Raw genomic sequence first — 22,156 nt, 5'->3', positions numbered from 1 at the left:
AACTTTCTTTTTATCCATCTCATCACCACAACCAAATTAGATAATTTTGACTTATGGTTTCAGTTAAAACCCTGATTTTAAGTAAGCCTGGCTTGGGGGAGTGCAGCTAGGCTCTGGAAAGCTGCAGAGTCTGGGCAGCTCTGAGTCTCAGACCTCTGGCTCTCTCTACACATCTGCTTTCTTCTTTTCTCTGTAAAGATGGACCTTCCTTACTTTTCCAGCTCTGGAGGAGAAATGGCAGCACCTGCATTTTTATATATCCCTCAACTTCAGCTCTATACAGAGACTGGGTAGCTACGTCCTAATCTTGATTCCACATTCCTTTGAGAGACTCTTGATTGGCTCACCCAATGTGAAAAAGAGTCTGATCTCATTTTTAATGTTTGGTTACTGATGTTTTTAAAGCTCACTCTGCTTTTTGCCTTTGGCCCTACATCCAGGGTAGGCTAATAGGGGGGTCTGTGAGTTCATCTTCTCCTTTGGTGCCAGCAGGAAATTTAAACATCCCAGCTGGCAGGAACTTTCCTCAGTCCTACCACCCAGCCACTAATCAAGGCCCAACCCATTCCTTCTGCTCTGCCCAAGCCAGCCCAGATCTGCCCATGCTGGCCCAGTTCTCCATGGGAGACCCTTGTGCAAATAATAAACTTTCTCTCAAATTCTCCTGGTGAATGTAGTGTCATTAGCCTCAACATCAGAACCAAACTTAATGTGAGGAGTCTATCTTCTTTTCAGCGGGTGCTATTAAACAGCCAGCTTGGGTCAGGTACTCACCCTGGGCCAACCTGTCATGTTATTGTATTGTACAACTGCTGGGGGTCCCTATAAGTAGAGAGAAATTATCAGGAAAAGAGGATTTTTAGATACTCAGAAATTCATTTAACACGTTGTTGAGTATTTACTCTTTGCCAGGCATTACTCTAGGCTGGTGATTCTAAAACTGGAGCCTGCATCAGAATGATCTGGAGTGCTGGGTAAACAGATTACTGGGCCCCACTGCAAGAGTTTATGATTCACTAAGTCTGGGGTAGGGCCCGAGAATTTTGCATTTATAACGAGTTCCTAGGTGATGCAGATGTTGATGGTCCAGGACCATACTTTTGAGAACCACTTTTCTAAGCAAAGTGGACAAAAAGCCATGGTGGGAGGTAGGTAATAAACAATGAACACAGTAAGTAAATAAATTATCTAGTATGTTAGAAAGTAAGTTCTGTGGAAAGAAAATGTGGAGTATGGTCAGGGGAATTGGAATGTGAAGTGGGGAAAAGGAAGGTAGATGATGGTATTAGGTAAGGTGATCAGAGAAGTCATTATCTGGAAGATGAAATCTGAGCAGAGACTTCAAGGAGGTGAAGGAGTAGCTCTCTAGAGGAAGAGCATTCCACAGAAGGAACAACAACAACAAAAGCCTGGTATGTTTGATAAACAGCAAGGAGGCCAGCATGACTGGAGCAGAGGGCCTGGTGGAGAGTAAAAGGATTGATCAGAGGTAAAGGTGAGTGAGTGGGTGGGAGAGTAGGTCACAAAAAGACTTCTAGGCCATAGTAAGAAGTTTGGCTTTCATCTTGAGTGAAGTGGGCAACCACTGGAGAGGGTTTGAAGTATAGAATGACATCATGTGACTTCTATTTCAAAGGCTCACCCTAGCTGCTACGTTGTGAATAGACCATAAGGGAGTGGGTAAGAGTGGAAGCAGAGGGAACTATCTATTGCCATGATCTGATGAGAGATGGAATGGCTTGGCCAGTGTGATGGTAGTTGATGTGGTGAGAAGTGTCTTGATACTGGGTGTATTTTGAAGGAAGAGTTGGCAAGAGTTCCTGATAGAAACAATGGACAGAGGAAAATAGAAGATGTCTCTAAGGTATTTGGCTGACCAACTGGAAGGACAGACTTGACATCAACTGAGTTGGGGAAGGCTGTTGGTGTAGATTTGGGGCAGGGGGAGATCAGAAATGCAGTTTTGGGCATGTTAAGGTAAGATGTTTATTAGATATTCAGAGAGAATTGTTGAGCAGTTAGATGTGTGAATCTGGAGTTTCAGAGACAGGTCTGGGCAAGAGATTTGAGAGTAGTCATGGGACGACTAAAGCCATGGGGCTGAATGGTAGCACCAAGGAAGGGAGTGCAGTCAGAAGACAGGAGAGGTCTAAAGACTGAGCTGGGGGCCAAGCCAGTGTAAAGAGATTGGGGAAAAGAGGAGAGGCTGACCAAGAAGGCTGAAAAGGAATGTAGAAGCCAAGTGGAGGTCATGTATCAAGGAGGAGGTCTCTTCTGTCCTTGTTTCATCAGTCTTTTAGTGTTGCTTTCTCGTTTTAACCTCACCCTCTCCTAAAATCCATTCTGCACATCACTTCTAGTTAACCGTCTTTGGACCTGCTGATATTATGGTACTCTTCTCTTAACCCACAAAGACTTGTGAATTTATAAACCTTACTTTCATCATGGCATCTTTACATTTTGTAGTGTCCACTGATTGAAGAAATACCATTATTTTTGAAAGGATATATTTTAAAAGGAAAGAACATTCAGTTATAGTTTCACCAACCTCCTGACACATCATCTGTTACCATTTTCCATGGTAAATCTTAGATTTATATGCTGTTTTAGTGACCCCTCTAGTCCAGCTTTTTCATTTGACCAGTGCAGCCCAGAGAAGTGACCTCATCTGTCACACTAAGTTTTGGCTCTTGTATTTTTACTGAATATCAGGCTCTATACAAATTACTCGGCTTCTCAATGGCCCAGTTTTCTCTTCTGAAAAGCAAGGATGGTCATGGAGCTCACTTCATAGAGCTGTACTGAAGAGTCATCACAAGAACTCATGTGAAGTGTTTAGTCCAACTTGACATCTTTAAACACTTCCATCTGATTTTCAAGACTTTCTCAAATCATGTCCCACTTTACATGTCCAATCATACTGCCTACTTTTCTTCAAATTCTGACCTGTCTTTCCAGTCTCTCTCAAAGGCATTGTGGCAATTTCCATTATGGGATCTTTTTCAGGTTCTGTTTCACCTGTGTCCATCTGAACCTTATCCTTGTCTTAGGGTTCACCCAAGCCCTGACTTCCCCTTGAAGTCTTCATTTCTCCTTTTCTATGTCTCCATAGTTATAATATTATTCTTCGCAGTTTTTTTTTTGTGATGTCATGTGTTTTATGTCTGTAACTTGATGAGAGTTGCATGGAAATGAGATCGTTTTCAGCTTTGAAGAATTTTTATTTACAGTGTTTAGCACAGAGTAGAAACGTCATAAAAGTTTGCTGGTTGGTTGATTATGAGTAACTGACTTGGCAGGTTTTAAACAGTCTGCCCCTATAAGTTATTCCCTTGTGTGGAAGACAGTCTAGCAACATATCATTTACATACTTCATTTAATGAATTTATTTATACTTCATATCCTACCTGCTTCCACTAAGAATTTGAGGCAGCATGTGACTCACGTGGTGAGATTTCATACTGTTAAACATGTTTGAATAGAGTGATTTTTAGAAGTTTATTTAAAGAAATATAGTCCACCAAAAGAAATAGGTATGTTGACGATTTTATTTATCTCCTGAGCTCCTAGGTTTTACCAGTGAAATCAGTTGCTTTGCCTAATGTTGAGTGTGTTAAGCTTAAAACACATTACGGCTTCTCAGAAGCATCTCTGTTTTATTCTTCACTCTTTTCAGCTCTGAACTCTTTATTGCACAAAAGCTCTGAAAGTGTCAGTCAGAACCAGAGAATAATGAAGTATATATCATATTTTGGGTCTGGGAAATCTGATTGTTTCTCTTGAACAGATTGTTCATTATAACAGTGTCTGTAATAAATGGAGTGCACTGCCGAGATAGATGGAAATGAAATTAATTTGGCTCAGATGTGATCTTTGTTTTGCTTATGAGAATTTGAAACATCCTTACAGAGTTTCAAATTTCCATGCAATTTAGAAATAAAAGAGATTTCAAAATGTGCCTTTCTCCCTTGCCGGTGACTGTTGTTACCTTGCCGTGGCCCTGTAGAGCGGAACAGCAAATGCGAATAACTTTATATGAAATCAGTGTGTGACAGGACCTTATCTCTTGTTTAAAATATACATTTCACAAATTCAAGTAATGCCTAAGATAATGTACTTTCTGTTGTAGGTTGCCTATCAGATTGGTAACTATGAGTTGGCTAAGAAAGTTTTCTCACCGGTTTGGGACTATTTCGTTGCTTCACCACTTCAGGATGACCAGTCCGTTATTTGTTTAAGCAATATAATGACTATTATGCAGAGAAGGTAATTAGAAATATTCTTTTAAAATATTAATTAGCTTATTGAAAACATAGATGTTGGATGTAAAGCCTAGAATTAATTTTCAGTTTCATGTTAAGATGGTCCATGTAAAACTGTTTCCAATAAGTAAGCATATACATTCCAAAGACTTGAGTCCTTGTTAGAAATTTCTTTGTTAGAGTCAGAGAAAACACTAGAGGCATGTAGATACATCCCGAATATAAAGTAATGAGGTTATGGAAAAAAATACCACATACTAACTGAGGATAATGTCAGTTATACTAGAAAACACAAATATGCATTGGCGACCTTTGTAACAGAAAGGTCAGGTTGAGGTTGGGGTCTGATGGATGGACTGTTAGGGTAAGAAGGGTTTTCTGTTGCTTGAAGGGGCTCCCAGGGTTAGACCATCCACTGCAAATTGGCCTGTAGATGCCATGTAAAACCACAGGCCATCCTTTGCTTTACTGCCATTTTTCCTTAAGAAACTAAATTTTAAGCGCAGCCTCAGAAGTGGGCATTAGTGTAATTTCAGCCTCTGTCAAAAATATGTTCAAAAACAAGTCTCCTTTACCTGCTTGTTAATGCTTGAAATTCTTTTAATAAGACAAAACGCTTCACTCCTCAATCAAAGATAATGAGCTTAGAAATGCCAATGCTGGTTGAGACAAGGCACTGGTAATGCACATTCACATCAAGTTGTAATTCCATTCAGTTAAACAGATGTAGAGCTGGCTTTTACAATGTATAGTGGTGATGCTCGGTGCCATGGGGGATGGATTTGAGAGGCATTTCAGAGGAGGAAGAGGCAGATCTTGGAAGATTTTATGTGACTTGTGGGGACAAGAGAGAGGAAGGAGTGAAAGTTGACTGGGATATCCAGTGTTAACTGACCAGGAAGCCTGTGATGTTTACTTAGGGACCCTAAGAGAGGTGGAATAAGTTTTTGGAGGAAGACAATGAATATGAGGGTATTTGGAGTTTAATTTTCCAGCAGGACACTTTTGAAGATGAGATGTCTGGTAAGTAGTTGGTGCTGACACTCAGGAGAGAGGTCAAGGCTAGAGACATAGAAATATAAATTGTCCATTGAGGTCATCACTGAAATTTCGACAGTGAGTGATATCTCCCAGGGAATGGCTGTTTAGCAGAAAAGGTAGGAGACTGGACTTGAACCCTGGGCATTGCTTACATTTAACAGGGAGAAGCAGGAGTTGGAACCAAGACAGGCAATTGAAAAGGAGCTGTCCTGGAAGTGAAAGGCCAGGAAAGTACATTGCCAAGGGAAGCGAGACTGTCACCATGGAGGGACATACACTAGTGTAAGGTCTGGCAGAACAGTTGTTTAATAAAATGCTACAGAGAGGCTGGGTAGGATGAAAACTAAGAAGAGGCTTTTAGAGTTGGCAATTAGGAAACCGTTGGTAAGCTCAAGAGAGCCATCCTTGTGGCATGATATGGGCCAGAAACCTTTTGCAATTGGCTACATAAAAATGGAGAATTGTAACAAGCAAAGACTCCTCATGTGAAGTTTGGTGGTAAAGATAAGAGGAAAGTGGGGAGAGGCTTGAGGGGGAAGACAAGCTTAAGGAAATACTTTTGGAGGATGGAGAGTAGGGGGCCATTGGAGAGGGAGAGACTGAGGAGGTATGGTGGTAGAGCCAGGAGGTGGTCAGGAGGGTGGAGAACAGGGGGGTTCAGAATATAATGCTGCTGTGGGGAATATGAACAAGGAGACATCAGGGAGAAATGGAAGTGTTGCTGAGAATCACTGATGACTCAGTTGATGTTACATAATGTGAATTGTAGTAGAGTCCAGTTCCTTGTTGCTAAGGGTCACATTTGATTTATCTTTGTATCCCAGGGCCTAGAAGAGTGTCTTATACATGGTAGATGTTGAGCTAAATGCTAGTTTGAATGCAAAAAAAAAAAAGATTGAGGAGAACAAATAAGTGAATAATTGACTGGCCTCTGTGGTAGGGTAGAGAAATTGGACAGTGACATCTATACAGGGTCAAGTACATTGATTATTGCGTAAAAACAATGGGTGCAGAATCTAATGTGCTAGAGAGGTCACAAGGGAAATGACTGCCCAGAGTCCGGTTTGGGTAGGGAAGGAACCAGGAGGAGGTGATAGCCTGGACTTTTGTGTGCGTTGAGGTACTGATGGTCATCACGAGGACAGAGTTTAGTATGAGTTGCAGAAGCAGAAGAACTAAAATTCTCCAAAGATAATTTTGGAATTTAACATGGTGGTGAAACACATCATCTTCAAGTGTGAATTACTGATGTCAGATCCTTTCCTGTTGTATAGGGATAGAGGGTGTGGAGAGTGGAGGGTGTGAAGCTTAGGAGAGAGGGTTTGTCACCAAGTAAGGCTAAGGGCAAGGAAGGGAATATGGAAACAGAGAAGGAAGACTACAGATTTCACAGCTTTGCCAATGGTTGGTACTGTCTGTTGACTGTAATTTAGAAAAAATAATTAGAAGTAACTCTGTCCAACCCCCAAGTATCTCTGTCTGTCTCTTTGACCATGGCTGATTTTGCTATAAATAACCATCACTTTCAGAAAATTCATTGATTGAAATATTGGGCCTATTTTCCAAACTTCTGAATATCTATGGTGATTTCATTATGTTTATAGTAAAGAACTTTATATATTAGAACCAGAAGACTTTGCCAATAGTTATTTTTATGTATCCGTGACATAATATGTCAGCAGCTTAATTTTCTTAATTGTGAACTTATTGTTAGGAATGATCTTTTAATTTCAATTTTCAACAACTGTACACAAGTAAATATTCCACAAATGTTTGCTGCATTTTGGGATCACTGTGTAGATATTAAGAACAAATAGTCTAGAAAGTCGAGTTCACATGCTAAACTCATTTTATATTTGTACCTGTAACATTATTTACTTCTTTTTGCAGATTGCATTCAGATATTTTGGCAGAGACTTCTTCAATCCTCTTATATCTTTTTCTTAGAAATATTTTTGTAACAAGTGACATTAAAATTAAAGAAGAAAATCTCTTCTGTGATAATATTAAAGGCAATGAGATTTTCCGCTCTCAACAAGTAAGTGAATTAAAGTGACTGAAAATGTGCTGGTTTTCCTTTATTTGTCTCTTGATGTTTCCAGTTTATGTTCTTTGGGGGTTGCATACCCAGGCTTGTGAATGGGCTGCGAGGTCATTGCATGATTGTGCTAGTTTCTTTGATATTTTATGTAGGTTTCACAAGCCTGAGTTCATGGTTTTTTTCCCCTTCTTTTCAATTTATATTTTTTTCCCTGTATAAAAGTAGTATAAATTTAAATATTCAAAAATTCATAATGTACAAAGTGAAACCCATTGTAATCCTGTTGCCCCTAAGAATACTACATTTTTGTTTTCATGTAATTTCTCCAGTTTTTGTAAATATGCATAGACAAATACGCTATTATCCTTATTAATAAAAACAGGTTTATGATCTAGTCACAGTTTTGCAACTTGCCATTTAAACACGTTTTATAAAGTATCTTGGACATATTTTCACATGCTGGTGCATATCAATCTACCACATTCTTTAAAACTCTGATACTGCACTCCTGTACAGAGACAGGGATTTAAACTATCTCCTGGATGCTTATAAACATTACTCTACATACATCTGCTTTTGCTTTTAATAACAATCCTACATTATTTTTTTAGTCTAAACTGAGATTCACTCTTCTTTTTCTCTCTTTCCTTCTTTACTCATCTTAGCTATGGAGACTTTTTCCACATAGTCTTTTTTTTTAAGTTGCTTTTTTTCTACTCATCCACTTATTCATTAATTAATTAACCAATAAGTTGGCACATGAGATGGTGCCAGTTTCTGTGGATATGAAAGTGAAAGAAACATGGCCCTTTGCCCAAGACAAGTTCACAGTCTTGTAGAGTACTCACCGCCATTAACCGGTTCCTACTTCATAGCATTCAGTTTCTTCTTTCATCATCTAGAACAAAAATAAAAAATCCTTAAGTACTTCAGTGAATTCCAGAATGCTAGACTACCATTCTAGAAGTAATTTGCTATATGGAAATTTCTGTTTGCCAATCACACTGTTTTCTTTGTTCATTATTTTGTATGTATGTATAAACAAATAATGAAATCTTTCCCTGGGAAAGAGAAAGAAGGAGTTAGATAGGACTCTTATTCTTTTTAGATGGCATTAATTGTAAAAAGCCTATCTTTACATTTTACTTTCAGCAGCAGAAGTATAGTAGAGGATTAGTTTGTTCTACTGACAGTTTACCATTTTTTCACAGATTCAGTTGGAAAATCAGACTCTATTAATCAAGGGGGGGTCAATATTACAGATACATTTTAATTACTATTTGTTTTAACTTACGCTTTTGAAAAAGCTAGATTTTTTTCTAACATTAAAATAGAGCTAAGATTTTGTCTTACCAATTTAAAAAGATTGGTTCCTTTTCTGTTGCTAGTTGTATTTGTATTGAAATTGACAAAAAATTCTGAAGTTTGATTCTAAGGTTGTGTCATCCATATGTAGCATTATTGGGTAATTAGAGTTGTTCCTGAATTTAGATTTTTTAATACCAACATTCATATTATTGTTACACCACAGGGATCACATTTCCTACCCTTTCTTCTCCTTAGAGGCACATTAGTTAAGTACCTGCTATTCAATTTGAGTAACAATACCTGTCTCTTTACAGATTGCTAGACTAATTGAATGTGAGAGAGTGTTAGTGGCTTTGGAAATTAGCAACTACCTAAATGATTCCAGTTACGCTCTTCAAGCTGTGACTCAGTGCTACGGCCTTCTTGCTCCTATGATATATCACAATATTGTTTTGGTACCTGTTGTACAGGTAAGGGTATTTTTCCCCCCAGATAAGAGTATTTTTACAAGGCAATTAACAATGCCTTTTGGAAAAGAAAAAGCAATGTATCTCTTACAAACTACAAATAGGTCAAGAACAAGCATTATGAAATTTCATGAGTCAACTGAAAAACATTTTAATAATTTAAATTATATGTCTGGGCAAACATAAATAAGGACTTAAAATGTGTTTCTCTGAAGATATTATCCCCGTTGCTGTCCATATTTAAATATTGGTGGTATACTTTTCTTGGTTTTTTAATCCATTTTAGTTTTTATGTTCTTATAATGTTAGAAATAGCAATATTTATTCAAAACATATTGTTAAAGCCAACATGTAGGGGAAAAAATTGGTAGATGACCCAAGAAAAAAAAACTTGGTGTCTCTGTGATGGAGTTGGAATTTTTTAGAAAAAGAGTAGGTGAGACTGGGTTGAAAGGATTATATTAGTTGTCTGTGCTTCCTAACAAATCTGCATAAACTCAATGGCATGAAACAACACCAATTTACCATCTCATAGTTCCTGTAGGTCAGGAGGCTGGATACAGGTTGTCTGATCTTCTGCTCAGGATCTCATCAGGCTAAAATCAAGATATTGACCTGAGCTATGATCTCATCTAAGGCTCGGGGTTCTCTTCCAGAAGACTTGGTTGTTGAGAAGATTCACTTCCTTGAGGTTGTCTGATAGGAGATCTTTAGTTCCCACAGGCTGACTACCAATGCCCTGCCATGCCTTCTCCACAATGCGGCAGTTTGCTTCTTTGGGGCCAGCAGAGGAGTCTCCTTTGATATGCATGAGGAGTCTTATATAAAGTAAGGTAGTGATGAGAGTGACCATGTCATCACCTTCTCAGGTCCTCCCCGTGCTCAAGGAGAAGGGATCATACAGGGCTTGTATAACTATGGGGGGAGGAATCTTGGTACTGTCTTAGAATTCTGCCTACCACAGAAGTAATTAGAAAAGTAAGATTTTACTGCTGATTATATTTACCCAAAGTCATCATCACCACCATCATCGTTGACTCAGATTTTGAAAACCAAGAAGATACGAGTGAATTCATGCAAAGTATAAAACTTTTAAATTCACTACTGAGGAAACGAACCAGAGAGCTTAAGTAACTTAACAAATGCTCATTTTGGAGTGGCTATACTGGAGCATAGGCAAGCCACCTTCTCTCACGTGCCCCATACCTAGTTGTTCAGCTGCCCAAGAGATCTGCCTCCACAATCCAACATCTAGACTCATTGTTGGCAGGCTTCCATGTCACTTGTGAATGGATTGGAGCAGTATTCCCCAGTGTGGAATATGCTTCCTCTGGAACCCCTAGCATTGTTCTTTCTTCTTAGAGGTGAGAGATTCCAGATGTCAGACTTATTTTGGAAGGGCTGTCTCAGCATGTCCCAGACATTTCATTAAAGTGTCAGGCCCCTGTCTCTTCTTAGAGTTTATTTCTATCCTCTGGAGGGCATCATCTTACAAGGTCTTCAACGTACTTGCCATTTCTTGGTTATTAGGTCCAATTAACATCACTTATTGATACAGTGGTCCAATGTTTTATTTTGAGAAATGTCCAGGAAGTTCAGGTCCTTTCATAAAATATTAGGTCAGAGGGTAGGAGAGTTATCACTGCCCTGGAGCAAGACTCTAAATGTATATTTTTCTCTGCTTAGTGTAAATGGAAAATTCTTCCTGATAGGATATTATTTTTATCTAATAAGATAGAAAAGAAAATATAAGCCACATCAAGGCACACCTTTTAATGTGCTCTAGCAGAGATACCATATTAGGAACAGAACCTGCATGCAATTGGTGCTCAGTTGCTTGAGTTCAGGATAATCCACTGTCATCCTCTAGGATCCCATTGATTCAGGGTGCCTTTAACTCAGAAAGTGGGTTATTACTATGAGGAAAAAACTTAGTAAAGGAGTTTAACTTGTATTGTTTAGAGTAGGAAAAAATAAGTGGAACAGAGGAGAGATTCCAGAAATAGGCATGAATATATATGAGGATGGAATATGTGACAGAATTGGCATTCAATTCAGTGGGGGAGATAATGGGCATTTTTAGTAAATGGTAGTGAAACATCTGGATATTCATCTGAAAGAAAATAGAATTTGACCCCTACTTTGTGCCACACATAAAAAATGTAGATGTATTAAAGACTTAAAGGTAAAATAAAGGGAAAACTTACGGGAAAAAAAGTCCCACGTGCAATCCTGGGCTGGGAGAACTCTTTCTAATCAAGACAGTGCTCTTAGAAATAGCAAGAAAGATAAGACATATTTGACTATATTTATGGCAACCCATGCGTGACAAAAGAGACCATAACAAAGGTAGTCAAAAATTTATAGACTTAGAAAAAAAAATCTGAAAAAGTATCTAACATTGATGAGGGTAAATTTGTAACAAAAAGTCTTACAAATCGACATTAACTTGATAAAAAATGGGCACAGGATATGAAGAGGCAGTTTAGAGGAGAACAAATCCAAGTGACCAAGAAACATATGAAAAGATGCTCAAATCCTAAATATCCATAGAAATGCATATTAAGTCAACAATGTAATATCTCTGGCAGAATCAAAAAGTTTTGTAACTGCTGTTGCTGGTAAGGATGTGGGGCAAAGGCATCCTCATTCACTGATGGGAGAAATATGAATTATTACAGGCTTTGGATTTTGATAAAGTACTCTTAATTTTAATTAAACTAAATATAATTTTGAGTAAAATTAAAAACAGATATACCTGACATAGCAATCCCTCTGCTAGTGATTTATCCTATAGAATAAAATTTTAGTAAATAAAATACATATTTACCCAACAAGCAAACCCTCTATTAGTAATTTATCCCATAAACTGAAATAACCCCTAGTTCTACCCCTTGGTTTCATGTGTTCTATCTACTGGGGACACGGTACCACATACTGGTCATTGATTTAGAGTATATACTATGCCCTGGAGGATGGTGCCTCATTCTCATTGGGTGTCATCTCAAAGCTGGCACCTCAGCCGCCACTCGTATTGGCAACTGAGCATATATATAAGAGTGTTTCTCATGGCATCCTTGGTGGTGGTGAAAAAGCCAGAGACAAAGAGGAGGTACAGTAACAGGAGGATGGCCAGAACTGCCAGACTGTAAGACATCAACCGTAAAATTGTGCAACATAAAGATTCTGGAAATGGCTGAACAAATTATGGTTAGTTCACACTAATATCATGCAACTATTAGAAATAACGAAATAGAGCTATACCTGTAGGCCTGGAGGGATGTCTCACAAGACATGGCTGAAGGAGAAATGCACAGTTCAGAAAAGTGAGCATAAGCTTCATTTTGCAGAACAACTTTAGCCCTCCTTCTATGTGTTTATGTATATATACATAATATATATACACATAAGATTATATGAGCCCAGAGAAAACTACAGAACTGCTGAGTTGTTAACATGATTTGAGGATATAGTGTGCTGGGGTGGGAGAGGGAGGGTGATGGTAAGGGGAGGAATTAAAGCAGCATAAAAAAAATTCATAAGTATGCTATAACAATAGTAATGATATTGTTTAGAATGGTGGCATGAAGCAATTAATGTGCTCACGAAGGACCCGTATCCATGTATTAATTTGTCCTTTGGAATAATCTGAATGATGAATAGATTGATGCAATCTCAGCTCTGCTTTTCTGATAGTAATATTCCTCAGAACTGTGCAGCAGTATTGAAAGTTAAACTTAATCATCTAGCTCTTGATCAAATTCAGGATCATATAATATACAGAGTAATTAAGGAAGTTAGCACCAATAGTAATTGATTTCTTCAGATATGAATGCTTGGTTTTAGTTTTAAAGGAAACTATTATTTCAAGTACCTGTATCACTATATATTTAATATTGATATCCTTCTCCGTAAGGTTTTTCAGGGTCCTCCTAAGGCTGAATGGGATCTTTAGATTCTTGTATACATGTGATATTGTCCCTTTCTTTTATTGCCCTTGTCAAAATGTGCTTTGCTATACAGTCATTTGTGTATTTATTTTATCTTCTCCACTAGATGTCAAGTTATTTGAGATGAAAGATTCATTTAAAAATTGAATTTATCAATTTTATCTCAGGGTACACTTATTTATATATAATAAGCAATTTATCCATAAGTATTAATAACAAAATTTGATGGCTTAAAACTGCATGATCTGAATAGAACATTTTTAAATGAGTAAGAATGGTATTTTTCAACAAAAACCATTGTGCTTCTGTTTTCCAGATCTTGATAAAGTGTATAGTGGTTTTGCAAGGACTGCCAAATATCACCCACTCAAAGAAACATACTGCAAGTTTTGAAAGTATACAGCACATGATAGCTTGTTGTATCTTCTACATAACAAAGGTATACTCTTTGTCTGGTGTCATAAAACTTAGGAGCACTAATGATTCAGGAAGTTAAGCTACTTTTACTCACAATAATTAGAATACTTTAAAGAATAGTACTCTCAGAGCGTTTTAGATCAAAGGTAACCCTCACAGGCCATTCGGTAAAGCCTTGAGGGAGTGTCTGAGGCCAGGAGACGGGGGTGGAAAGAGGGCATTTTTATGGGATGTCACTCATTTTAGAAACAAGAAAGAACCAAGAGACTAGAAGCAGAGAGGCAGGCTTATTTATCCTCATTGCTTGGCTCAGAGACCAGCATTGTGTGTTGAAGAAAGGGCTTTGGTTGACTGAATCCAGTGAATCTCCTTAAAGAAGGGACCCATCTGCCTGCCTGTTTCATGTAGCCCTCACAGAACCTTTCTGATTTGTTAGGGATCTGGAAGAATACTGCATGGGTGGGATGATTTGATCCATCACTTAAGTTGGGACTTAAGTTTGCTTCTATGGAGGTCTGGCAACATCTGGCAACAGAGGCCTGTACTCTCTACCTTAGCAAAGAGGTCATGATTTGCTGGCAATTCATGCCTGACCCCAGGAGCAGAAAATCACACTCCTTCCATCACTCACTGGTTTACCACTGTTGGAGAGACCTCTCTGACCTGGTCTGTGTAGATGCTGAGGGAGAATTTGCAGGAAGAGAAAAGCAATAACTCACTAAAAGGAACTCAGAACCCCAAGGGGAAAGAGCAGGCCAAACACTAGAATAATTGTGTTATTTAGAACAGATCAGAGATAACTTAATAAAAAAAGAAAAAGAAAAATTTGAAGACAATTAAATGCAATTAGATGATCAAAACAAAAAACAAATCTTCCAAATTTAAACAAATTTAATTTTTTTCTTCCAGTTTTATTGAGATATAGTTGACATACGGCACTGTATAAGTTTAAGGTATAAAGCATAATGACTTGATTTACATACATCATGAAGTGATTATTACAGTAAGTTTAGTAAATATGTATCATCTCATATACATATAAAACTAAAGATATAGAAAATTTTTCTCTTGTGATGAGAACTCTGATTTACTCCCGTAACAACTTTCATATATAACAAATTTAATTTTTGTTTAAAAAATTAAACAGACGATGATTATGATACTTCTTGAGTCAAATCTGGAAGCCCAAGAAATACGTGACAATGTAGAACAATTACCTAGAGATAAGTTCAGAAGAGTGATCCACAAGTCATAACATGAAGTAAAAGGAGTCTGGAGGGAGAAAACAAGTAAATGAAGACATAATCATCTTTCTGAGTCTCAGGCAGGATTTATGTAAGAACATATACGTAGACACATGTTGGTGAAATTCCTGAAGTCCAAGGACAAGGACAAATTTTAAAATTTTGAGACCAAAAAACAGGTTATTTGCAATGGGGAGAGAATCAATTAGCTGCAGACTTTTTATCAGCAACACTGAAAGATAAAATCTTGGAGCAACATTTGTAGAATCCTGAGGGAAAAAGACTAAGTTCCAAAAATTAATAACCAGAAAATATATCATTCGTCAGGGCAAAATAAACATTTTCAAAAGTGCAGGCATTTAAAAAATATTCTGCCCATGTACTTATCTGAGGAAAACACTTGAGGAAATACTTTATCAAATGACAGTTGGTTTGGAACAGAAATCCCAAGAGAGGGAAAGACAAGAGGGAGAGGAATAATAGGAGCAATGAATCTTGCAATGTATGTGTTATTAAAATTAAATAGATAATAATGATGTGACTCGGACTCTGTAATATAAATGCTAAGTAGTGATTCTTGAAATAGAAGAGTCATCCTTGAAAGAAAAACTTATTAATAGCCTAGAATTAAAGCTTCTATCCTGTTTGGGGTCGAGGGAGGGGTAAACTTGATTGTATGTTAAAATGCATATTGTATAATATTATTTTCTTTTGATAGAATGTATATATATTTAAGGATGACTCAGTAATATGTAGGCATGAGCTGAAATTTAAAACACAGTAGGACTTCTAAATTGACAGGAAGGAAAAATGAACATAGGAATGAGCGAGGAAAGGAACAGCGAAAAAAAAAAAAGAAAAGATAAATGAACTTATGTATAAAACAGAAACAGGCTCACAGACATGGAAAGCAAACTTATGGTTACGGGGGGGAAGTGGGTGGGAAGGGATAAACTGGGAGTTTGAGATTTGCAGATACTGACTGGTATATACAAAATGGATAAACAAATTTATACTCTATAGCACAGGGAACTATATTCAATATCTTGTAGTAGCTTATGGTGAAAAAGAATATGAAAATGAGTATGTGTCTATTCATGTATGGCTGACGCATTGTGCTGTACACCAGAACTGACACAGCATTGTAGACTGACTGTACTTCAATTAAAAGAAAAAAAGAAAAAAAAAGGAGGTTGAAAAAAAAAGTGACAGAGATGAAAAATGATCAGTTTGGCAAAAGTAAGAAGAAAAAGAAAGAGACCATATTTAAGATGGAAGGAATAAAATTAAGTATATTAATTACCTCACTACGTGTGAATGAACTCAGAAGGGAGAGGCTGTCAGATGGGCTGAAAAGTCAGATTCAAATGCGTGTTATTTCAAGAAACACTTGTAAAACCAAGTAACAAGCAAAGGTTGAAAAATAAATGGATAGACAAAGGTATTGGAAAAATGCAAACAAAAATAAAGGAGAGGTTGCCACTTTTCATATCTGAAAAAGCAGAATTCAGGGCCCAGAACATTAATCAGGACAACGAAACAAAGAGGGGCGTTAGGTAGTGCTCTTCCAGTCTGCTGTATCTGGTCACCCTTTTCTGCTCCTGCATGGCATCTGGTCACTTTCTGGTCATAGGACAGTCTCATTGTCAAGGAACAAAGGTCATGTTTGAATTAAAACAAAACTTGAACTTTTTACAACAGCAAATTAAAGGAGAAAAGCAATTAGATTATCTTTGATAACACTTAGCAACCCTTCCTAATAAAATTTCTGAATAGGTTAGGATGGAAGGAGCTATTGCATAATGATAAAGACATTTACCAAAAATTTTCAGCAAATATCATACTAAATGGCAAAGTTCTGAAGCCATTTCCTTAAAAATCAGACATAGGAGATGCTAACTGTTAATAATGTGATTCATTATTTGTAGATTCTATCTCATGCAATAGATAAGGATATGAAACAATTTTGTAATATTAGAAAATAAATACATAAATTGTCTATAGTTGTAGAGGTCTCAAAAACCCATGCGAATCTAGTAAAAAATCACTAGAATTAAAAAGAATTTATGGTGTAAGAATTTATAAAGTGGTTTAAGAATTTATAAAGTTATGTAAGACACAAACTGGTAGGTTGAATTTGGGGGTTTTTTGTTATTTTTATTTTTAATACTGGCAAGTAGCCAGTTAGAAGTGGAGAGAGGAAAATATACCAGTTAGAGTACAAAATGTTTTAAACTTAACAAAATGTTGAAGAACCTGAATAAAAGAAATGTGAGATCTTACCAAAGGACACAAAATAAGATGTGAACATATGGCAGGCCACACTGAGTTCCTGAACAGGATGACTTACTGTCATAGAAATATAAATGTTTCCTCAAATAATATTTACATGCAATGTGGTTTTAATTAGAATCCCAGTGGGGTTCCTCTGAAACTGATTAGAATTATTTAAAAGTTCTCAATAGCTATTAAAATTTACCATAAGGCCACTTCAATAAAAATGGTCTTAACAGAGTAATGGGCAAATAGTTCAGTGGAATAGAATAGAGACTCCAGGAAAAGCCAGCCTCAGGTTTACAAGAAGAACTTAATATAAGACAAAGGTGGCATTTAGCTTCATTGAGAAATCAATAATTTATTAATAAAAGGTGCTGATAGAACTGACTTTTCATCTGAAAATAAACAAAGCCAGAGCCCTATCTTGTACCATAAACAAAATAAAGTCCAGATGAATTTGAGGATATTTCGATGGCCTTGAAATCAGGGGAGACTTTTCTCAGCAGGGTACAAAATTCAAAAGGTACATGGAAAAAAAAAGACAGATAAACAGATTACATAATAATTAAAAAATGCTTTTTATGGCAAGACACTATGTATAAGCAAAGCTTAAAGGCAATTATTTTTTTTAAATATGACAGATATGGAATTACTAACATTGATTGCCCTAGGCAGTAATCAATGGGAAAATAAGAAATAATTTCACAGTTTGGGAAAAGAAGAATCAGATTTATTTTTAATTATGGAGGCTATGATTAACTATTTCAGTCACCTTAAAAAGCAGAGCAGTGAACAAGTACCAGATGATGATTGGCCATCTAATGAGGTCAGAGAGGAGTCATTCAAGGGTTTCAAACCTGGGAAGGACTTAATGAGATTTGCATTTTAGAAAAAAGAAATTATTCTGGTTGCACAACAGCTAATAACTAGAGGGGGATAAGACCTGAGGCAGGAAATGAGTTAGAAGGTGAGAGATGATAAACTAAACTAGTGAGGAAAAGTGGAAGATAGAATTGAAAGGATTCAAGAGTTGTTTGTGATAGAATTGAAAGTCTGGAAACATGCTGCATATGAGAGGATAAGGGAGGGAGAGGGAAGAGCACACAGCAGTCCAGCTATCTGGGCAGGAGGATGAATACACTGCAATTTGTTGAACCCTGAGTGGGAAAGGGGGAAAAGATAATGTTTTGAATATATTGAATTTGGGGACCTATAGGATGTCCAAAGAGGTGGACATTATATATTTGGACCTGTAGGCTTGAGGTTCAGGAATGGCCAAATATATATAAAGACGAAGGAGTCATTAGTATATGGACTCCACTGAAGCAACAGAAAATAGATGATTTCACCTGGGGATAGTGTGTAGACTAAGAAAAGAAGAGAATTTTCTAAGAATCTCAAGTGTGCTATTAGTCCAAGGGTCCAGTCCTGCTTCCATTAGGCAAGAGGAAGAATTGAAAAGGTGATCAGTCCAAAGCTTTTTGTTATCCTCACCCCTCCCCAGCCTTGAAAATCTTTCTGATGCTGTTAGCTCTGTCACTGTCACATGGTGTAACTGTTGGAAGCCCAGGTCCCATACAGTCCAAAGGACCTCCTTTCTACTCCCACTGCTCCATCACACACACATTAATTAGTGTAATGCTGGGCTAAAAGTGCACCTTCCAGCACTTTTCTTTACAGCATATTCATCTGCTTGACCTCTCCTACCCCTCCACCCCTCCCATCAATGAGTATTTCCAGGACAGGAAACAGGTTACACTGTCTTTCCAGGTTATACTCTCTTTCTAGGACAACTGCTCGCTTTACATTTCAGTAACTATTAGTGGCTATTGCAAGCAGTTGACTGAAGTAAAATGCACAGCCTGAAAGTTGGAAGTTAAGTTTTATTTGGTGGACTTTCTGAAGACTTGAGCCCAGGAAGCAGTGTCTCAGATTGCTGTGAGACTGTTCTACCCAGGCAAGAGGGAAACCAGGATATATAGGAGTTTTTGCAAGAAAGACCAGGCAGTTGGAACATCAAAAGATGACTGTTAATTAAAGAAAACCAGGTATCTCAAGTTAAGGAATTTAGTGCTTTTCTATGTCTGGGAAGGTACAAAGGTCTGGGCTCATTGAAATCATTCCTTTGCTATGCATCTAGCTATCTAGGGCCAGTATCCTGTTTTTTCATACCTTGAATTCCCTTGGGGCACCATTAAGGGGTGGTTGCAGAGACGGGCTGCCTGCTTGTCTGCATCTTGAGTTTTCTCCACTCACTGCTGGGGGTGGCGGTAGTGGCTGATGACTTGATGGCCACAGCATCCTTTGTTTACTGATATGGCTGGCAGTATTTTTCATTCACACAGCGAATCTTTCATAACAAAGAAATCTTTTCCAAGGCAGCTTGTTGCTTGTAACTTGCCAATAACAACTTCTCCTGATAAAACCCAACTAACCAACCAACCAACCAGCCAAAACACCAAGTCTACTTATCCAGGCGCTCCATATTTGACTACTACTGGGGAGGAGACAGGAGAGGGGAGAGATAGGGATACAGGAGAAGAGGGGTGACCTCTAGAGCAAGATCCCTGAGAAGGGAGGTGGCAGTGGGAACCCAACACATGTGGGACTATCCTGGACAGGAGATTGGCCTCTCCCCTCCCACAGGAGGAGGATGGTTGTCATTACAGGTGACTGTGTAGATAGGTTTACGGGCAGCAGAGGAGCCAGTTGCCCTACATTCCTCTGTGGAAAGGAAGCAGGGTCATTTGCTGAGAGTGAGGACGTGGAGAGTAGGGGTGGGTTTCAGAGATTTGAGAAGATTTGTAGCAGCCCCTGTGGAAACTGGGAGAGAGTGCTGACCCAGAATAAATGGGGTTTCCAACGAGCGACTAGGGCCCAGTGGAGGTTGAAGTCCTCCACTGAATTCCCATGCCTCCTCTCTTAGCCTCATGTGATTTTTCTCCCACAGCAGCTTGGGGCCGGCTCCGTGTTTCTTGATGTGCCACCCATGACTCCCAGTCCCTTCTCCCCAACTGAGGAATCATTTTGAGATCCAACTAACATTATTGTAGAAATAACCCTGAATGTTCTGGACTTTTTTTTTTTAAGTAAAGTATATATTAATGTCAGGATTTTGATACTAGAGCTAGTTCTGTCCCAAACTGATACGCTGAGAATTGTTGTTTCAGAAGCTTCCTTCAGCCTGACCAACAGACATAGAAGCCTGGACTAGTCCTGAATCCCAGACTTGAGGCATTCATTTGATGTAAACATATGTTTATATAGATTTTCTCCTAGGACATGTAAAGTCTAATTAATCAAAGGCCCTGTTTCTTTTCTTTGTTCTGTTTTAAAAATGGGTAATCTCTCAAGATGGTTCAGTCTTTCTTCTTTAAGTAGCAGTATTTTTTTCGGAAAGTTGCCAGAATTGCAAATAAAGTGCAGTTTTTGAGACCTGCCATCTTAAGAGTTTCATTATTTTCACTTGTTAGAAAAATTATTGTGCTAAACATCTGGCATATTTTAAAATTTTCTGTTCACCAGTTATATGTGAAATAGAATGGGTTCTTTATTTTTCTTTTGATTGGAAAATTTGTTGTCATTTAGTATTTTCCATTGGCACATTAAAACAAGGGGAGGAGATTGCATACTTCTCTGTACACCAAATATGTTGGAAAGCAAAGGTGAATGGAAAGCAAACATTAGCTCATTTGTTTCCTACTAACAAAGCTCACTCCCTCTCATGTCAATTTTATAATGAGATTGGACTCTCTTGCTTGGCATTCAAGGCCCTGCTTGACCTAACTCCATCTACCTGTTAAATTTTATTTCAGTTTCCGTTCCCACATTCTATCAGCATCAGTTTAACACTATTGTCCTGGTCCAGTAAATATTTCCAGTTCTTAGCATTTGCATTAGGAAGGTCTTACGAGGTTTTTTTGTTTGTTTGTTTTTGTCTTATCAGGATTAGGCAGCCATTCACTATTTTTCAGTTACCTTATATATCCTTTCCCTGCTTGGGAAGTAACTGTCATTACTTAAATACTGACTTACTCAACAGAATGCATTTGCAGATAACAAGTTCATACAAACTTATTTATACACTAAGAGTATTTCCTTATGCGATTCACAGTGAATGTGTCCCTGTCATGTGATCTTTCACCAGAGCAGAGTCTATGCAAATCAGATTGCTGGCCAGGGAAGCTTTCCCAGAGTAATGCTAGAGCCCAGGTTTTTATGACCAGGTAAAGTTACATAAATAAGGTGAGAAAGCTGTTCTGGGAAATGCCTCAGCTGTAGGAAGACATGAAGTCCTGACACTACGGTGAGTGTCAGAATTTATACTTGGCTCAATATTTTGTAGATGTAAAGAACAAGGAGATGAATAGTGGAAGATAATGCTAGGGAGGTAGGTAAGGGCCAGGCTAGAGAAGGCCAGGGGGCAATTAGTAACAAGAAATGTGGACAAGAGTGGCAGAGTAGGCCTCTTCTCTTCCTAAGGTTATAGTGCATGCTTTCCTTAGGGCTCATGGAGAATCTGCCAAAACAGCTGATTTCTAGTCCGGTTCACTACCAGACTGTCTTGTAAATCGTTTACTGATGTAAATGCCCCCATAAAACATCAGTGAGGTCAGTAATTGTGCCATTCCACATAGAAGACAACCCAAGACAAGAAGTAATGGTTCTGTGGTCTTTAAGAATGATTTTGTTTTAACATGGATCTTTAAAGTGGAAATAGTTTCTTAATAGTTAACATACTATATGCCAAAAGATGTGTGATTGTATGTCCCAAAGATACGGAGAATTCATTACTGATGAGATTCCTGTTTTGTTTTTTTTTTTTTGTCCTTTATTTAAAATAGTGGAATCATGCAGTTTTAATTCTAGGGAAATAAGATCTGGAGGTAAACTTACAGTTTCCTTAACAAAAACAGGGGAGTTATTTAGACCCAAAACATTAATAAGACTTTTGAATTTATGTAAGATGATATATGACACTTGAAAATAAAGATAATAAGTATTTCAAATTAGGTTCTGCGTTCATGGAAAGAATATGACCTGGCAGTAATGATTATAAATTATGGGAAAAAGATGTTGGACATCACATCACGGTGCAAATCTCTATTTGGTGTTACTGACCAAGAAGAAATGCATGAGGAGGTAATTG

At 37.8% G+C, this 22,156-nt stretch overlaps 1 protein-coding gene across 7 annotated transcripts in view; it reads left to right on the top strand.

Annotated features, from left to right (window-relative positions):
- The window catches only part of CFAP54 (cilia and flagella associated protein 54), a 247,555-nt gene that overhangs the window by 79,735 nt on the left and 145,664 nt on the right, over nt 1-22,156 (top strand). For all 7 annotated transcript variants that reach the window (XR_012078525.1, XR_012078523.1, XR_012078522.1 and 4 more), the window contains 5 exons: nt 4,130-4,266; nt 7,194-7,341; nt 8,967-9,122; nt 13,386-13,508; nt 22,021-22,149. Coding sequence is in view for 3 of the 7 variants with exons in the window: in XM_072973225.1 (XP_072829326.1) it covers nt 4,130-4,266; nt 7,194-7,341; nt 8,967-9,122; nt 13,386-13,508; nt 22,021-22,149 (693 nt within the window). In the remaining 4 variants the exon portion in view is untranslated. The remainder of the gene's footprint in view (nt 1-4,129; nt 4,267-7,193; nt 7,342-8,966; nt 9,123-13,385; nt 13,509-22,020; nt 22,150-22,156) is intronic.

The sequence above is a fragment of the Vicugna pacos genome, chromosome 12 (genome assembly GCF_048564905.1).
Source record: "Vicugna pacos chromosome 12, VicPac4, whole genome shotgun sequence".
In the NCBI taxonomy this organism is placed as follows: domain Eukaryota; kingdom Metazoa; phylum Chordata; class Mammalia; order Artiodactyla; family Camelidae; genus Vicugna; species Vicugna pacos.
The sequence above is the reverse complement of the archived record's forward strand: the minus strand, read 5'-3'. Positions and strand labels throughout refer to the sequence as shown.